The sequence below is a fragment of the Syngnathus scovelli genome, chromosome 2 (assembly GCF_024217435.2).
Source record: "Syngnathus scovelli strain Florida chromosome 2, RoL_Ssco_1.2, whole genome shotgun sequence".
NCBI classification, from domain to species: domain Eukaryota; kingdom Metazoa; phylum Chordata; class Actinopteri; order Syngnathiformes; family Syngnathidae; genus Syngnathus; species Syngnathus scovelli.
Genome location: NC_090848.1, coordinates 15567501 through 15582219, shown reverse-complemented (window position 1 = coordinate 15582219; position 14719 = coordinate 15567501). Strand labels below are relative to the sequence as shown.

The 14719-nt window shown below is 40.5% G+C and overlaps 1 protein-coding gene across 25 annotated transcripts in view; it reads left to right on the top strand.

Moving 5' to 3' along the window:
* Positions 1 to 14719, top strand: part of cacna1db (calcium channel, voltage-dependent, L type, alpha 1D subunit, b) — a 38466-nt gene that overhangs the window by 3459 nt on the left and 20288 nt on the right. For 14 of the 25 annotated variants that reach the window (XM_049752188.1, XM_049752194.1, XM_049752191.1 and 11 more), the window contains exons 3-16: positions 520 to 625; positions 7903 to 8042; positions 8355 to 8497; positions 9591 to 9743; positions 10693 to 10889; positions 11446 to 11549; positions 11634 to 11803; positions 12454 to 12528; positions 12895 to 12979; positions 13084 to 13110; positions 13550 to 13710; positions 13876 to 14101; positions 14208 to 14415; positions 14555 to 14675. In XM_049752188.1, coding sequence (XP_049608145.1) covers positions 520 to 625; positions 7903 to 8042; positions 8355 to 8497; positions 9591 to 9743; positions 10693 to 10889; positions 11446 to 11549; positions 11634 to 11803; positions 12454 to 12528; positions 12895 to 12979; positions 13084 to 13110; positions 13550 to 13710; positions 13876 to 14101; positions 14208 to 14415; positions 14555 to 14675 — 1916 coding nt within the window. The remainder of the gene's footprint in view (positions 1 to 519; positions 626 to 7902; positions 8043 to 8354; positions 8498 to 9590; positions 9744 to 10692; positions 10890 to 11445; positions 11550 to 11633; positions 11804 to 12453; positions 12529 to 12894; positions 12980 to 13083; positions 13111 to 13549; positions 13711 to 13875; positions 14102 to 14207; positions 14416 to 14554; positions 14676 to 14719) is intronic. The other 11 variants (XM_049752201.1, XM_049752200.1, XM_049752204.1 and 8 more) reach the window with 2 other exon arrangements.

Sequence of the window (14719 nt, the reverse complement as noted above, 5' to 3'; positions counted from 1 at the left end):
GGGAAGGGAAAGCTATAAGCTGGTCATCTAAAACAGGAGGCCATATTTACCAAAAAACAGAGGTTGTTTCCAGTGGCAGAGCTAGAGGTGGGCCTGCAGGGGCACTGGAACCCCCCTTGAAATACTCATGGACCAGCTCATTGACTTTTGGGTATTTTTCCCAAATCCACATTTGCACTCATGCCCCCCTCAAAGAAAATAATCCTAGCTCCACCAGTGGTTATTTTGCGCTTTAGGTAGCTGTGATGGTATTTTTGTATGGACAACTCAGGAGGACCCCACAAGTGCAAAATGAAGTTGGAAGTAATGAAATCAGAAGACAAACAAACCCAACACGTTCCATTTTAATCTGGATGTGGGTATAGACTTTTCTGTACAATATACTGTTAATCCAAACTGATTTTGATCTTCCAGCATTGTTGTAGCTATGCGCTCAAATGAGTTCCATTCTTATCTTATCATTTTATTTTTCATATACTTCAGTGTGGTAAAGACCTTCCTTAACCATTTGACTTTCAGACCATTCGATATATTTATACTGCTGTCTATTTTTGCCAACTGCGTGGCCTTAGCCATCTACATCCCTTTCCCTGGAGATGACTCCAATTCTACCAACCAAGAGCTGGTAAGTACCGTACAGCAGAAAAGTATACAATGTGGGTAGTGATGTAATGGCTAAACTGTTACATGACACATGCATGTGGTCTTTGTAGCGGAACAGATTTGCCTTTCAGGATCAAGTCACACTGTCAATCAGTCAACTATTGATTGATTCATGTGGTTTTCTCTGACTCCCACTGCCTCGCACATTTCACATATATAGATGTTGGGTTAGATTTTGGCTCTAAATTGCCCATAGGTATAAATAAGAGAGTGAACGGTCATGTGTGGCCTATGATTGACTGGCGACTAGTTCAATTTATAGTCTGCTGAGATAACCTCCAGGTCCCCATGAGTCCTAAACAGGATAAGTAGGATAGACAATGGATGGATAGATCAGTTGCTTTTTTACAGGCAGATTCTACATGTCCTTAGAAAACCATTCAGTCAGTGTTTGCTTTGGTCTCTGAGCCTTGTAGGAAGTGAGTGTCTCAGTAGACCGAGAGGAATTGCTTGTTGTGCACAGAGAAACATTGCATGTTTCATCAACAGATGGGGATTACTCACTTTGTGTGTATAGTACGTATGTGTGTGTGTGTGCGTGTGCATGCATCATCACATCACAATGCACATTGTGTGTGTGTGTGTGTGCATATGTGTACATGAGAGTGAAAGTGAACTTGAGCACATCTCTCAGGGCCATGAGCCCTATTTCATCATTTCTCTAATTTGTTTGAATTTTGAAAACGAAATTCTCAGCGGGACTACTGGTGTGTGGGCAGTGTGGTATCAATTCCCGGACAGTGGTGCTGTGTGACTGGTTATTTGTCTCTATACGTGTCCTGCGACTGGCTGGCGACCAGTTCAAGGTGTAGTCTGCCTTTTGCCCAATGTCAGCTGGGATAGACTCTAGCTCCCCCACGATCTATCTACATATATGCAACTGGCCTGATGCAACCCGCGTTAGGTCCCCTTTGCCGTCAAGTAGGAAGTCGAGGCAAGCTCGTTGTTGGCATCAAAGTCAATAATCATCAGCTTTGCGATCCCAAATATGATGACACTTTTGTCAAGTATCGTTCCCATGAAGGCTCGATGAGAAAACAGACTCTAATTGTCCTTAGTTGCCAATGTGAGTGTGGGCGGTTGTTTACTCATTTGTGCCATGTGTAAACCTGCAGCATGTGTACCACACGTGTGCCCCTCTCTCACCCGTGGGTTTGTATGTATGTGACGTCTTTGGTTTGTTTGCATGTAATTTTGCGTGTGTGATTCTCAGAACCAATAGTCGGATTGCATCATTTTCCCGGTCGGGGATTAAAGGTTTAGAGGGAAGAGGAAATGAGAGTGACACTAAGCAGCATATGGCTTTGACCAACACGTGTGTTTTTTTGCTCTGTGTGGAAATAGAAATACGATGAGCCATGAATAGATATGCTCATGACAATTTTATAGAATTCCATATGACAACACTAGTCAACAGCAAATTTTAGTAAGAGAGCTTTATGAGCTCCTTAAACACACACACATGCACACGCGCACTTTGTGCTCTACAGCAATGTAGGTACTCTCAAATTTCAGTTAGAATTGTTGTCTTGAGCCTTATTAGAAAATAAATTCCAAGATGATAAGTTAATTTGAATGTTGGGCAAATGAGGTTTAGGGCACCACAGTAATAGTCAGACTGCAGACGAGCATCTGTCCAACAACTAGGACAGGATTATTTCCTTATTATTCCTAATTTATTATCCATTAAAATCCTGCACTTTGGCTATCTAGATAGCAAATAAAAATATATTTTTCCTATCATTTTTCATGTTAAATGGTTTGCCATTGCCTTCCCTGTGCGGAGTTTGCATGTTCTACCCGAGCCCGCGTGGGTTTTCTCCGGGCGCTCCGATTTCCTCCCACATCCCAAAAACATGCTTGGTAGGCCGATTGATCACTACAAATTGTCCCTAGGTGTGAGTGCGAGTGCGAATGGTTGTTTGTCTCTGTGTGCCCTGCGATTGGCTGGCAACCGGTTCAGGGTGTCCCCCGCCTACTGCCCGATGATAGGCTCCAGCACGCCCGCGACCCCTCTTGGACTAAGCGATTCAGAAAATGGATGGATGGATGGATGGTTTGCCATTGTGCCATGCAAGTAATTCCCCTGAGCTGTAATTGGTATTGTTAAACAGCCAGATTAAGAATGAATGACAGTGGCTGACTGGCTAAACATCTCGGCAATGTATAAATTGAACAAGTTTATGCTGTGCGTGACAAATGACAACTTCATTCGCTGCCTGTAGGATGAATTTGTCCACAAGATATTTTGCTGTCCCAATTTTGCGTCAGTTTTTGTGTACGCATAACACTGGTCACAACTTTTCTTATATAACTATATTATATAACTATTTCTGCCTTTACTTCAATTGATTATTTTTGTGCGTTTGACCTCAGTGAAGGTCTGCACTCTCCTTCACCTTGTTTACAAGCACAGCAGGCTTTCGAGGCAACTGTCAACATGACGACTTGATTGGAGTGGAGTGTGCAGGAACAGGGCTGTCAACAAGTATGTCAGGTCGAAGGCAACTTGTCCAAGAAATTTCCAAAAGAGCCCCCCAGAAAGCAAGAGAAGTCAGAGGAGACACTAATGAGGCTTGAGGAGGATGGTAAAAGAAAAAGCACTGCTAGGAAAAGTAATTAAAATAATGCATGAGGAGAAAGAATGAGGGCAGGAAAGGGGATGGAGGAATGAAGAGCATGAGAATGGCATCATGTCTCACATCACAATATAGGAAGTAAGAGTGATGATATTGAGTAAATCCTATGTGTTCATCCTAAAATGTTGAAGTGTGTGACTTAAAGAATCACGTAATTGGATAGTAGAAAATAGATTGGTGGACGAATCCCTTGATTGTCTCACAAGGTGAAAATCACTTAACAATTAAAGCAGCTAATGTGAAGTGACGCTGTTGCTGTGGTTTAGCTCGGAAGTCTCCCTCTTGCTCCTGCGGTCCATTTTCTTCCATTTCCTCTTGTATCAAATTTGCCCCCTTATCATGTTCGTGGACACATTTTCCTTCATTGTTGTAAACTGGTAGCATCTCATTCCTATGGTGGTCCTGTGCAAAACATAACAGCAAATAACTAAAGGTGTCCCGATCTAATATTGATATCGGAAAAAAAAAATCAGCATGGACTATCTCATTTTGCAGTCAAAATCTGAGATAAAGATTTGAGGTTATTCTTTGAGAGAAGGAAAACAGTACATGTGTCTTATTGTCTTTTTCAAGCAGCACTTTAATTATGAATGGTTTGTGTAGCTATTGAACACACAGGTGTACCATTAAATACTGTAACTTATCATCATCATTGTCATGATATTATGAGCATGCTGCCATGTTTAGCGGTAACCACGTGCACTGCTGCTTTCCTCGGCCTTTCATCTTATTGTGGCTAATGAGAACACAATCTAATAGGAGCTGATTAGGCTGCTGGCTGCCTGCTCGAGTCGCCTTCCGTACGTTTTTCCAGCCCACTCCATACAAATGATAATCAATAATGATGTTGATGGTAATGTTGGAGTTATGTCCATCATGAAAGAGGAAAGGACGTTTCGAATTTTGGAGGGTTAGTAGATGTATCATGTTGCAAAGATGTGACACATTTGAAGCGGTCAGGCTGTGATGACGCTCCTTCTGTTCATTCAACGAAAAGGAAAATGAGTTGCTGTCCAATAAAAAGCTTCTCCAAATGTGTATTTTTATTTGGAACCAACATTTTGCTGTTTTTCCTAAAAGAGTTTTATACTCTTATATCCAGAAAGCTGGAATGACTACTCGTTTACACCATGAGGCTAACATCACAGCTCTGAGTAATACGAAGCAAAGTATAACAGGAGAGTCACAAAGCATTGAGTGTTGTGTCAGCTTCAGTTATTGTCACTGAGGTTAGTGGCAGCAAGTGAACCAGTGTGTTTGTGTGGTAATGCCAGCCGTTCAGTCCGATGAGTGCAGATGCATGTTCACACATTAGTGTAAAGGCCAAGCTTGTTGGCCACGGATTGAATCAAAAGCCCCTTAAGAAAAAAAAAATCATAGTCATTCTCACGTTGCATACAATGCTCTGTTGCTTATAATATATTTGAGTGTGTTTGGTGGGAGTCAAGTCACCCTAAAACTAAATAAACTAAAAAAAAAAAAAAAAGAAAGACAAAAAAACTTAAATAAATAAACAAACAAATATTATTTATTTATTAATTTAATTAATTTAATTAATTTAATTAATTTAATTAATTTAAATAAATAAATAAATAAATAAATAAATAAATAACAAGCAAGGCAGTTAATCTGGTGCTTGTGTGAAAACTACTTCTTGATAAAACTGCAAAGTTTCACACAACATAATGTTGCACTTCCAAAGCACCGCCAGTTCATTCGTGTTGCTACCAGATTTGTTTAAATGCGAGTAGATTACTTTTGTCCTCCTTTTCTCTTCTCCCTACTCTGCTTTTAAAGACCACCAATTACAGTAGATACTATAATTAAAGTGATAACAAATTTCCCCAAAAATATTTAATTTTATTTAAATGATGGTTGCTGTCCATCCATTCATTTTTCTATCCCAGTTGACGTTGGGGCGAGAGGACTTGTACATGCTGAATTGATTTCCAGCCAATCGTAGTGCACATATTGACTGACAGCAATCACATCAATCTTTTCACATATAAATAATGCGTGTGAAAGATGGTTATCTTAAAAAAATACATTCATTGACTAAAACGCTTAACATATTGCAACATACCCAAGCAATCTACATACGTTTCCTAGTGGCTAACAGCCGTATAGACATGACGATGTGATTGGCACTTGAGGGGGTTATTTTATTTCTTGCATTATAGAATAACTGTAATTAATTTACTCAAATGTTAAAAGAATATCTTTTAAATGATTTGGTTGATGCAGGGACTGTAATGAGAAGAATGGGGCCTAGTAGTGCTGTACAGCTAAAACACTGGTGCTTGTACAAACACCAATCAATCATGTTTACAACAATTCATTACCTCATTAACTTTAAGTGCTGCAAATACACATCTGTAAGGTGTGTGTGTGTGTGTGGCGGGGGGTCCTTCAGCAAAATACAAATGTTTCCTTCTTTTTGCTGTTGCCACTACAACCAGAATTCACAACTCATTCAGGATTCATATGCAAAAAAAAAAATCTAGGACATTTCATTTATCCTCTGCTGTACTTTGTCCTGGCTTTGGCCCTAGTAAGCAGAATTTCTTGTCCGGTTCCCAAAAGAGAGGATTTGAAGGCTTACTCGATGCGCTGCTCCTCCTTAAATCAATTAAGCTGCTTTTCTTTCTCTCAGCAATGAGGGTCCAAGCCTGCGTTTTGTTGTCATTAGTGAAGATTTAGATCATCTTAAAGTCATGAGAGTTAAAGATTAAAGAAAAGCAGCAAAAATTATTTTGGTTCCCACTGCAAAGAAAGGTTTTGGAAAGAAATAATATAGAACTTCACGGTTATTCCGTCAAGCGTTATTGCAGGGACTCATCTTTCTTGACTGTCCCAAGTTCAAGTCTCATTCAGTGCCCACACATATTTAAAAAAAAGAAGCCTTATTTCCATGGCAACCGTATCCTGACTACAGCTGTACTATATGGCTCACAAGGAGATTACTGTGATTATGTGTGAAGATTTTTTCCCCCCATCTTCATTTGCGTATTCCTTCAAAATGTAATGCAAAGGCTGGATGGTCTCATAAGGAAAATACTGTAAAAAAATACAGCTGCTCCCAGAAAGTAGCCAAGATTCTGCCCTTAAAAAGGTTCTAATGCTCAACTGATGGGCTCTCTCAGAGAAGTATTAATTCAAAGGCATGTTTATTATTGTAGTTGTATTGACTGGAGTGCATCAAAAATGACTACGAGTGTGCTTGACTCACAAACCTTATATAATCTTCTTCTCATCTCACTTTCTTGATCTTCACATCCATTGGTTTTCACACCCCACAATGTCACCCATGACTGTGGCTTGAACTCATGCATTTTTGTGCTAATATTTTCTTGAAAAGTATGGTTGATCCTATGACTTTAGGAGCGTTGATTTATCAAATATAAAATGAGATGATTGCTGTTTTTTGTGTGTGTCGTTCTCGTCAATCGGGCTCCAACGAGTCCGTTTGTGTTTCTGCCGTGGAGACCGCTCACCTCTCCTGTGCTGAATTTAAAGGGAATGAGGAGCTTTCATTAGCTGGGAAACAAGTTGGCCGTGTTCACGCTCACAACGGTGCAAACACCTCTTTGTAATTGCGTCTGAGAAATTACCAAAAAGAAAGAAAACCCATGCATCAGTTGGACTGGTTTTGTGCTAGACTTGTGCTGGGCATGAAAATAGGGCACAATTCATTTGTATGTGTGTGTCAGCACATTAGTGGTCATGTGACTGCATCATTTGTGGTCTCTTGTAATCTCCATACTTTGGCTGCTGTGCCAGCAGTTCAACAAGTTGACGAGCAGATATTTCAGAGCGAGTGTAAACACAACCACAACACAGCCGGGAAATCTCAGCATCAACCTCATTTTAATTTCTACGTGACTCACAGCCAAAACTTTGATAACATTTTTAGTTGGAGGATTCAGTTACTTTTTAATCAATTTCCTGTTTTTTTGGTCTTTAAAGAAGAGTCTGCAGTGGGATGTTTTTAAATGGGGCCACTGGAAGGCATTTACCTATAAAGGATTTGCGATGACGTTTCTTAAACAGAGCTGTCTGTTTACTGCCCGTGAATGACCACGTCCCATTCAAGAGCACTTGCTGTGTTTACGTCATCTAAATCAGCACAAGTGCTTAGCTTAATGGGCCTCTAAAGCTGCCAACTCGCTGACCCTTTTGCATGGCATAATGCAGACATTAACACAGAGAATGAGTGTATGTGTGTGTGTGTGTGGGAGAAGCAGAAAGACAAGTGCTCATGGAGGCGAATACAACAATGATGGTGTTTTCTGTGAGAGAGAACGCAAATCGGACCGATGACATAAGCACAAAAAAAGTAGATTGTGTGCAGGATCGTCCATGTTCAGACACCTGTCTCTATTACCCAACCGAGTTGCCATGGAAACTTGTAGATTGTTCAAGCCTGATCTTTGAAATAGGCTTTGAAAGAAACATCTTTGCTGTTGGTAATTTTCCATCCATCCGTACACTGGTTGTCCGCGAAAATAAATAAATAAAATAAAATAATGAAAAAAATAACTGAAAAAATTGAAACAAAAAATTCATCCCCATTTTCCTTTTGCTTCCACTCTGTTAACAGGAAACAGTCGAATATGCCTTCCTGATCATTTTCACTATTGAGACATTTTTGAAGATTATTGCCTATGGCCTGGTCATGCACCAGAACTCCTACGTCAGAAATGGCTGGAACATGCTGGACTTTGTCATCGTCATAGTAGGGTGAGTTTTCATTTTTCTTTTTGATTCTAATTTGATTTTGTGTGTATATAGTACACACGGCCTTTAGCACACAATCCTGAAAAACGTATGACACACACCCTCATTGAAAGTTTCCCCCCATTTTATTTCACATTGTCATTATATATTTTTCCTTTAATGCAGAGTAGCAATTCAAATTATAAAATGAATATGTGCAAAACATAAACTGTTTTTATTTTGGTCTGTCAAAAATAAGTGACTGATATTTGGGCCCTCTAAATTGTACATGTAGACGGGAGAACATCTCTCTCACACTCGTTCCGCTCTCCACAGCTTGTTCAGTGTTGTCCTGGAGATGATAACCAAAGACGCTGACTCGGGCGGCCAGACAGGAGGCAAGCCTGGGGGGTTTGATGTCAAGGCCCTCCGAGCCTTTCGAGTACTTCGCCCTCTTCGCCTTGTCTCTGGCGTTCCAAGTGAGTTGACACACATCATGTTTAACAAGTAACAGCCATTCAAAGTCGCATCACACAAGCATGGACATATTTAGAGTCTTCAATTTTGTAATGTGAGAGAAATGCCACACAGCATCGGGAGATCAGGCAAAAAGAAAGCCGAAACTAAAATGAACCCGGGACCTTTCGACTGTGAGGCGGATGTGCTGATCACTTCCTGCCCACTTATAACTAACAATAACAGTCATAACCCAGGATGTGCCACTCGGATCAATCCTCGACTCATACGAGACTCATGCTTATGAATCGAGAAAATAACCCAGCCTGTAGAGGATTCCTCCTCTGGGTCCTCACATTTCCATAGCAACGCACCATGAGGAGGAAAGATGAAGCTGAACTGAACTGAAAGATTTTCACATTTGGTTTCAATGGATATTCCATTTCTGGGAAAATGCAATCATCACATTCTGACCTCTGACATGAAAAATCATGGCCTGGAAAGTGTGAGTGTCAGCGTGTGTGTAATCCTCTCTTTCATCCAATCATTAGTCCATATTTTCTGGATCATCTTAAAACATTTTAGCAGAAATGTTATGTAAGGTAAAAGCCAAAACCTACTGAACACACTTTTTGTAGTAAATGTACGCCATCAAATAAATGTTAAATCATAAACACCCATATGTATAGTAGAATTGATTGTGGTCATCTGACTTTCACTTTTTGCACAATAGTAAGGCCCATTAAAAGAGCAAATAAGGAGACCCGTGTTGATGTAACATATCACTGCTCATTTGCATTTGGTACATTTGCTTTAAAGTAAATTACATAGTGGAGAGAACACTGAGGCAAAAATTGTCAAAGAGGCAACTCTAATAAGTGACATTCTATTAACTTCATTGTAACATTGCTGAAACAACAAATCAAAGTGACCCAAATGTGTAGCCACATTAGGGCAGAATGATTTTGAAATGAAGCTGGATTACAATAAACAAAACCAGATTTAGAGGTTATGCTAAAATAAAGGCATACGCACCATGCGAGTTAGTTCATTTATATAACTCAATCAGAGTTGGGCTTTCTCTGATAAATACTCACTTGTTGTGCGTGTTTGCAGGTCTGCAGGTGGTTTTGAACTCAATCATCAAAGCCATGGTCCCTCTGCTTCACATCGCTCTGCTGGTCCTTTTTGTCATCATCATCTACGCCATCATCGGCCTGGAGCTCTTCATTGGCAAAATGCACGCGACCTGCTATGTGATCAAAACAGGTGAGGCTTTGACATGACTTGAACTTTTTTGCCATTCAATAAGGACACATTAGTTCTAGGTTGTTAAGAAGGCGGATGTTTGGTATGGATGATCCGTCTTTAGCATACATACAGGCTTTAAATCCACAGAGTTAATGGACATATTGCATATTGCAAATACTGCAAGCTTAAAGGACAGATGGTGGCTCCTATCCTTCCAGCGATTAGAGGACTAATATCCACCTATTGTTTTTTATTGCTTTCATAATACAAATGTGTATACTGTATACAAAGGATTACTTACAGTCGGGAGAGCTGGGTTTAAATAGTGTGTGGCGTTTGCATGTTCTCGCATTTCCATGAGTTTTCTTGCAATGCTGTGCTTCCTCACACATTCCAACATACTTGTAATTGTGAGTGTGAATAGTTCTCTTTTTCTTGTAATTACTTTTTAAATGTTATTTTTTTGCAATATTTTTGGATTGATTTTATTTTGAGCTATTATTTTTTTTTTTTCAACCCAGCCGCTTTGGCTAATTGGTCTTGCACTGTGGGTTATCTGCCTTTAATTGTGAGTGTGAATAGTTCTCGTTTTCTTGTAATTACTTTTTAAATGTTATTTTTTTGCAGTATCTATGGATTTTTTTATTTTTGGCTATTATTTATTTTCGCTTCGGCTAATTGGTCTTGCACTGTGGTGTATCTGCCGTTTTCTTCTGGTACAATTTTACTCGTCAACAGTTTTGATTTTTGTATTGTGGTTCTTTTATTGCAAGTTTTCAGAGGGAACAGACAAAGATAGAAAAAAAAATAATAGCAGTACTGTATACTGTATGACAACTGAAACACTACAGGGACTTAGATTAATCAAGACAGCACAGTGCACTGCCAGAAGTTCGTATCTTGGGTTCCTGTGAGTTTCTTTAGATACATCAGGTTCTTAATTCTTACTTGTGATTGTCTTGTTCAGGTATTCCGGCAGAAGAGGAGCCAACGCCATGCGCGGTGACCGGCAACGGTCGCCACTGCACACTAAACGCGACTGTGTGCAGAGAAGGCTGGCAAGGCCCCAACAATGGCATCACCAACTTTGACAATTTCTTGTTTGCCATGCTCACTGTGTTCCAGTGTATTACCATGGAGGGATGGACTGATGTACTCTACTGGGTAAGATTAATCATAGTAATGCAACATGATAAAGACACACACAAAAACAAAAGTCTCACGGGTTTGAGGGGTTGAACCTCAGCTCTGGCTTTCCTTTGCGGTATTTACAAGTTCTCCCCATTCCAAAAGCATGCATGTTCAGTTCATTAAAGATTAAATTATCCATAGGAGTAAATATGAATGTGAGTGCTTGTTTATTTATCTGTACCTTTGTGATTACAATGCATACATATATGGAGCGATGAAGACCATACAATGTTGTCTTGTCGTCCCTCGCTCTTGTGGCCTTCCTCATTGTCTTCTTCAGCCTCATGTGTTACCATGCCAATGTCATGCCAAGGTTGTTGCTAAAGCAGCCTACAAATGACATGATAAATCTAGGAAGACTTCATGGACAGAGTTGAGGGAAAGGAAAATTCAGATATTCTATCTTTTTGATGTCTCAAACAGGCATGCTGGTTTGCTTTACTGTACAACTGCACTCTCATAAAATGTTAAAATATGTTTTGATAGGAGTTTAACCCGTTTTACTTTTTCTCTTTGTGTGTGTTTCTAGATGAATGATGCGATGGGCTTTGAGCTGCCGTGGGTCTACTTTGTCAGTCTGGTCATCTTTGGTTCTTTCTTTGTTCTTAACTTGGTCTTAGGTGTCCTCAGTGGGTAGGTTTCTTCTCTTAGATTTTAGGCCACTTTGTTGACTTGTGACAACGATGACCTATCTCTATGCGCCCTCGCTGTATATAGAGAATTCTCCAAAGAGCGAGAGAAGGCCAAGGCACGAGGTGACTTCCAGAAGCTGCGTGAGAAGCAGCAGCTCGAGGAAGACCTGAAGGGCTACCTGGACTGGATCACACAGGCCGAGGACATTGACCCAGAGAATGAAGACGAGGGAGATGAGGAGGGAAAGCGCAACAGTGAGTTCCCTGAAGTTTAATTCACTATTCCTACACTTTGACACCAACTTACTTGTATCAAGACTTAGGTCTCCAAAGGTCTTGCATTGGTGCAGACAAGTCCCATGCAAGACTATTCAGTGCTTTTCATGTCTGTTTTCCTTTTACCTTTGCTTCTTCACTTGTGTTTACATCCTAAACAATGTAGTATTTTAGTCAATGATTGCGCCTTGTAGCACTGTTAGTTGCTACGAAAGTTTGTCCTCCCCAGAATTCTTTTGTATTTCATGTCTACTCTTGTTGCCAACTATTTCTACAATGGACTTGATGTACAGATTTTTAAGCATTTCATAATTGGGTTCCACTTATCTCTCTCTACTGTATGCCATATGTTCTAATAGTAAGATTAGAATAGTGCTGCTGTCATGTAGCAGTACCTACCACAAAATAAACAAATGAGTCACAATCGTCACACTAAGGTTAAGTAAAGCTGAGTGTCACCTCAGTATTTATGGTCATTTCTTCTTAATAAGAGAAAATCAACCATCATTTATCATTTGGTTAAAGAATGTTTTCTGGCCTCTATTTCTGGCCTCTGTTCCACTGCTGTGTACTGACTCGCTGCTTCCTCTGCTGTCTGGCTATGTGAACTGCATGTTGTTAACACCAAGGGGTCACGTTAGCAGACCTCACCGAGAAGAAGAAAGGAAAATTTGGTTGGTTCACCCAGTCCACAGAGACACAGGGTAAATGTGTGTTCAACCCAAATGGTGTTTTCATGCACATTGTGTCAATCATTTGTCATGCAATTTATTGGCATGATTTTAGTTCTCCACAACATTGGTCTGTATGTGCCCATATCTCATCCCTTCATCGCCATTTGAAAATATCACTTCACTATATTGGATGTATTGCCAATCTTGGCCCAAGTTGTTTTACATAGACTTACATTTGTCTACATATTAAATCAAGATAAAAAGGCATTGTTGTCAACAAGAAAATATTTTATAACGTGCGAAAGACAAATGTGTTAATTTCAGGACACAGGAAGTCCTTGTTCTATTTTGTCAATGTATTTTTTTATAGTGTCTGGTTTTTGTGTGATTCAACAGCGAGCGTGCCCACAAGTGAGACCGAGTCTGTGAACACTGACAATCACAGCGAGGATGACAAATGGCTCTGCTGTGCTCCTTTGTGGTGAGTGTCATATAGCATTTTTACCGACCCTTTCACGTGTTACTTACAGTATTTACAGCTGCAACACAGCATTGTTAAAAAGTTTCATCCTCTGTTTTCCTCAGTAAAAAAATTACTAAGTCAAAATGCAGGTTAGTACGGCGGTATGATATCACCCAGTAGGTGTATGTGCCTCATCCCAGTGGATTCAACTCATCCTGCATGCCTCGAGTTTCTTTCATTGTTTGAACTCTACATTCATCCCCGATGTTGTCCATTACTAATTAAATGAGATTCAATTATCAGTGAATGCATCATCTGTCGTATATCCTTGATCATGACTGACCATGTCCGTTTTGCATTCATTATGTTTCGTTCCATCCTGTCCTGGTCACTGACGGTGTAGTGGTACACTCGCCTGACTTCCTTGCAGGCAGCGTGTGTCCACCTCCGCTCAGTGCAAGCAATATGATTGCCTGGCGAGGATTGAGTCTGCCCTTTAACCATTTTTGCGACCTTGTACAAGAAAAGCAGTGTAAAAATGGAGGACTACGTATGTGTGACATTTTGTTTTTTTGTTTGTTTTGGAAGTCGTCAGGGGCGACGGTGGAATCGTTTCTGTCGCAGGAAGTGTCGCGCCGCAGTAAAATCTGTGACTTTTTACTGGCTGGTCATCATCTTGGTTTTCCTCAATACTCTCACCATCGCCTCCGAGCACTATAACCAACCGGACTGGCTCACTGAAGTTCAGGGTAAGCTGAGTTTCTTCCTTTCTAGCTTTCAGTCTGTTTGTTGTACAGTTTAATAGTTTTTTACTATTTTTATTGTCATACCGAGTGAACTGAATTGTCCCTTTTGATGGCAACATAGCTATTTTTGTTTCCAAATTAACTTCATTTCTCTCCTTGCTTTTTCAGATGTCGCCAACAAAGTTCTCCTGGCCATGTTTACTTTAGAAATGCTGGTGAAGATGTACAGCTTGGGGCTGCAGGCCTACTTTGTCTCCCTATTCAATCGCTTTGATTGTTTCGTGGTGTGCGGAGGCATCATCGAGACCATCCTGGTGGAGCTGGCCATCATGTCTCCGCTTGGCATCTCTGTTTTCCGTTGCGTCCGCCTCCTGAGAATTTTTAAGGTCACGCGGTGAGCAGCAGTGCGTCCTGGTGTTCTGCAAGAATAATTTGTCTTAATCCTAAACAAAACAAGATACAAGATGGATGGATTCTCACGAACCTCTAATTTATTTCAGCCACTGGGCATCACTGAGTAATCTGGTGGCCTCTTTGCTCAACTCCATGAAGTCAATCGCCTCGCTGTTGCTGCTTCTCTTCCTCTTCATCATCATCTTCTCCCTGCTGGGCATGCAGCTTTTCGGGGGCAAGTTTAACTTTGACGAGACGGTGACCAAACGGAGCACTTTTGACAACTTTCCTCAGGCCCTACTCACCGTGTTCCAGGTGAGTGGATCCGACTTTGGAGCTGAGAAATGAGAAGGGCCGTCCTATGTTGTTCCCATCAAGTTGAAGGCATACCGTTTTCCAGTATAATTAAGGAATTGAAAATTTGTTCCAATTTTGTTCCTCGTGTGTTACTCAGATTCTGACAGGAGAAGACTGGAATACAGTGATGTACGACGGGATCATGGCGTATGGTGGTCCAGCCTCCTCTGGAATGGTGGTCTGCATTTATTTCATCATCCTCTTCATCTGTGGAAACTGTATCCTGCAGATCACAAACTTTGGCACATTCAGCTGAAGAAAT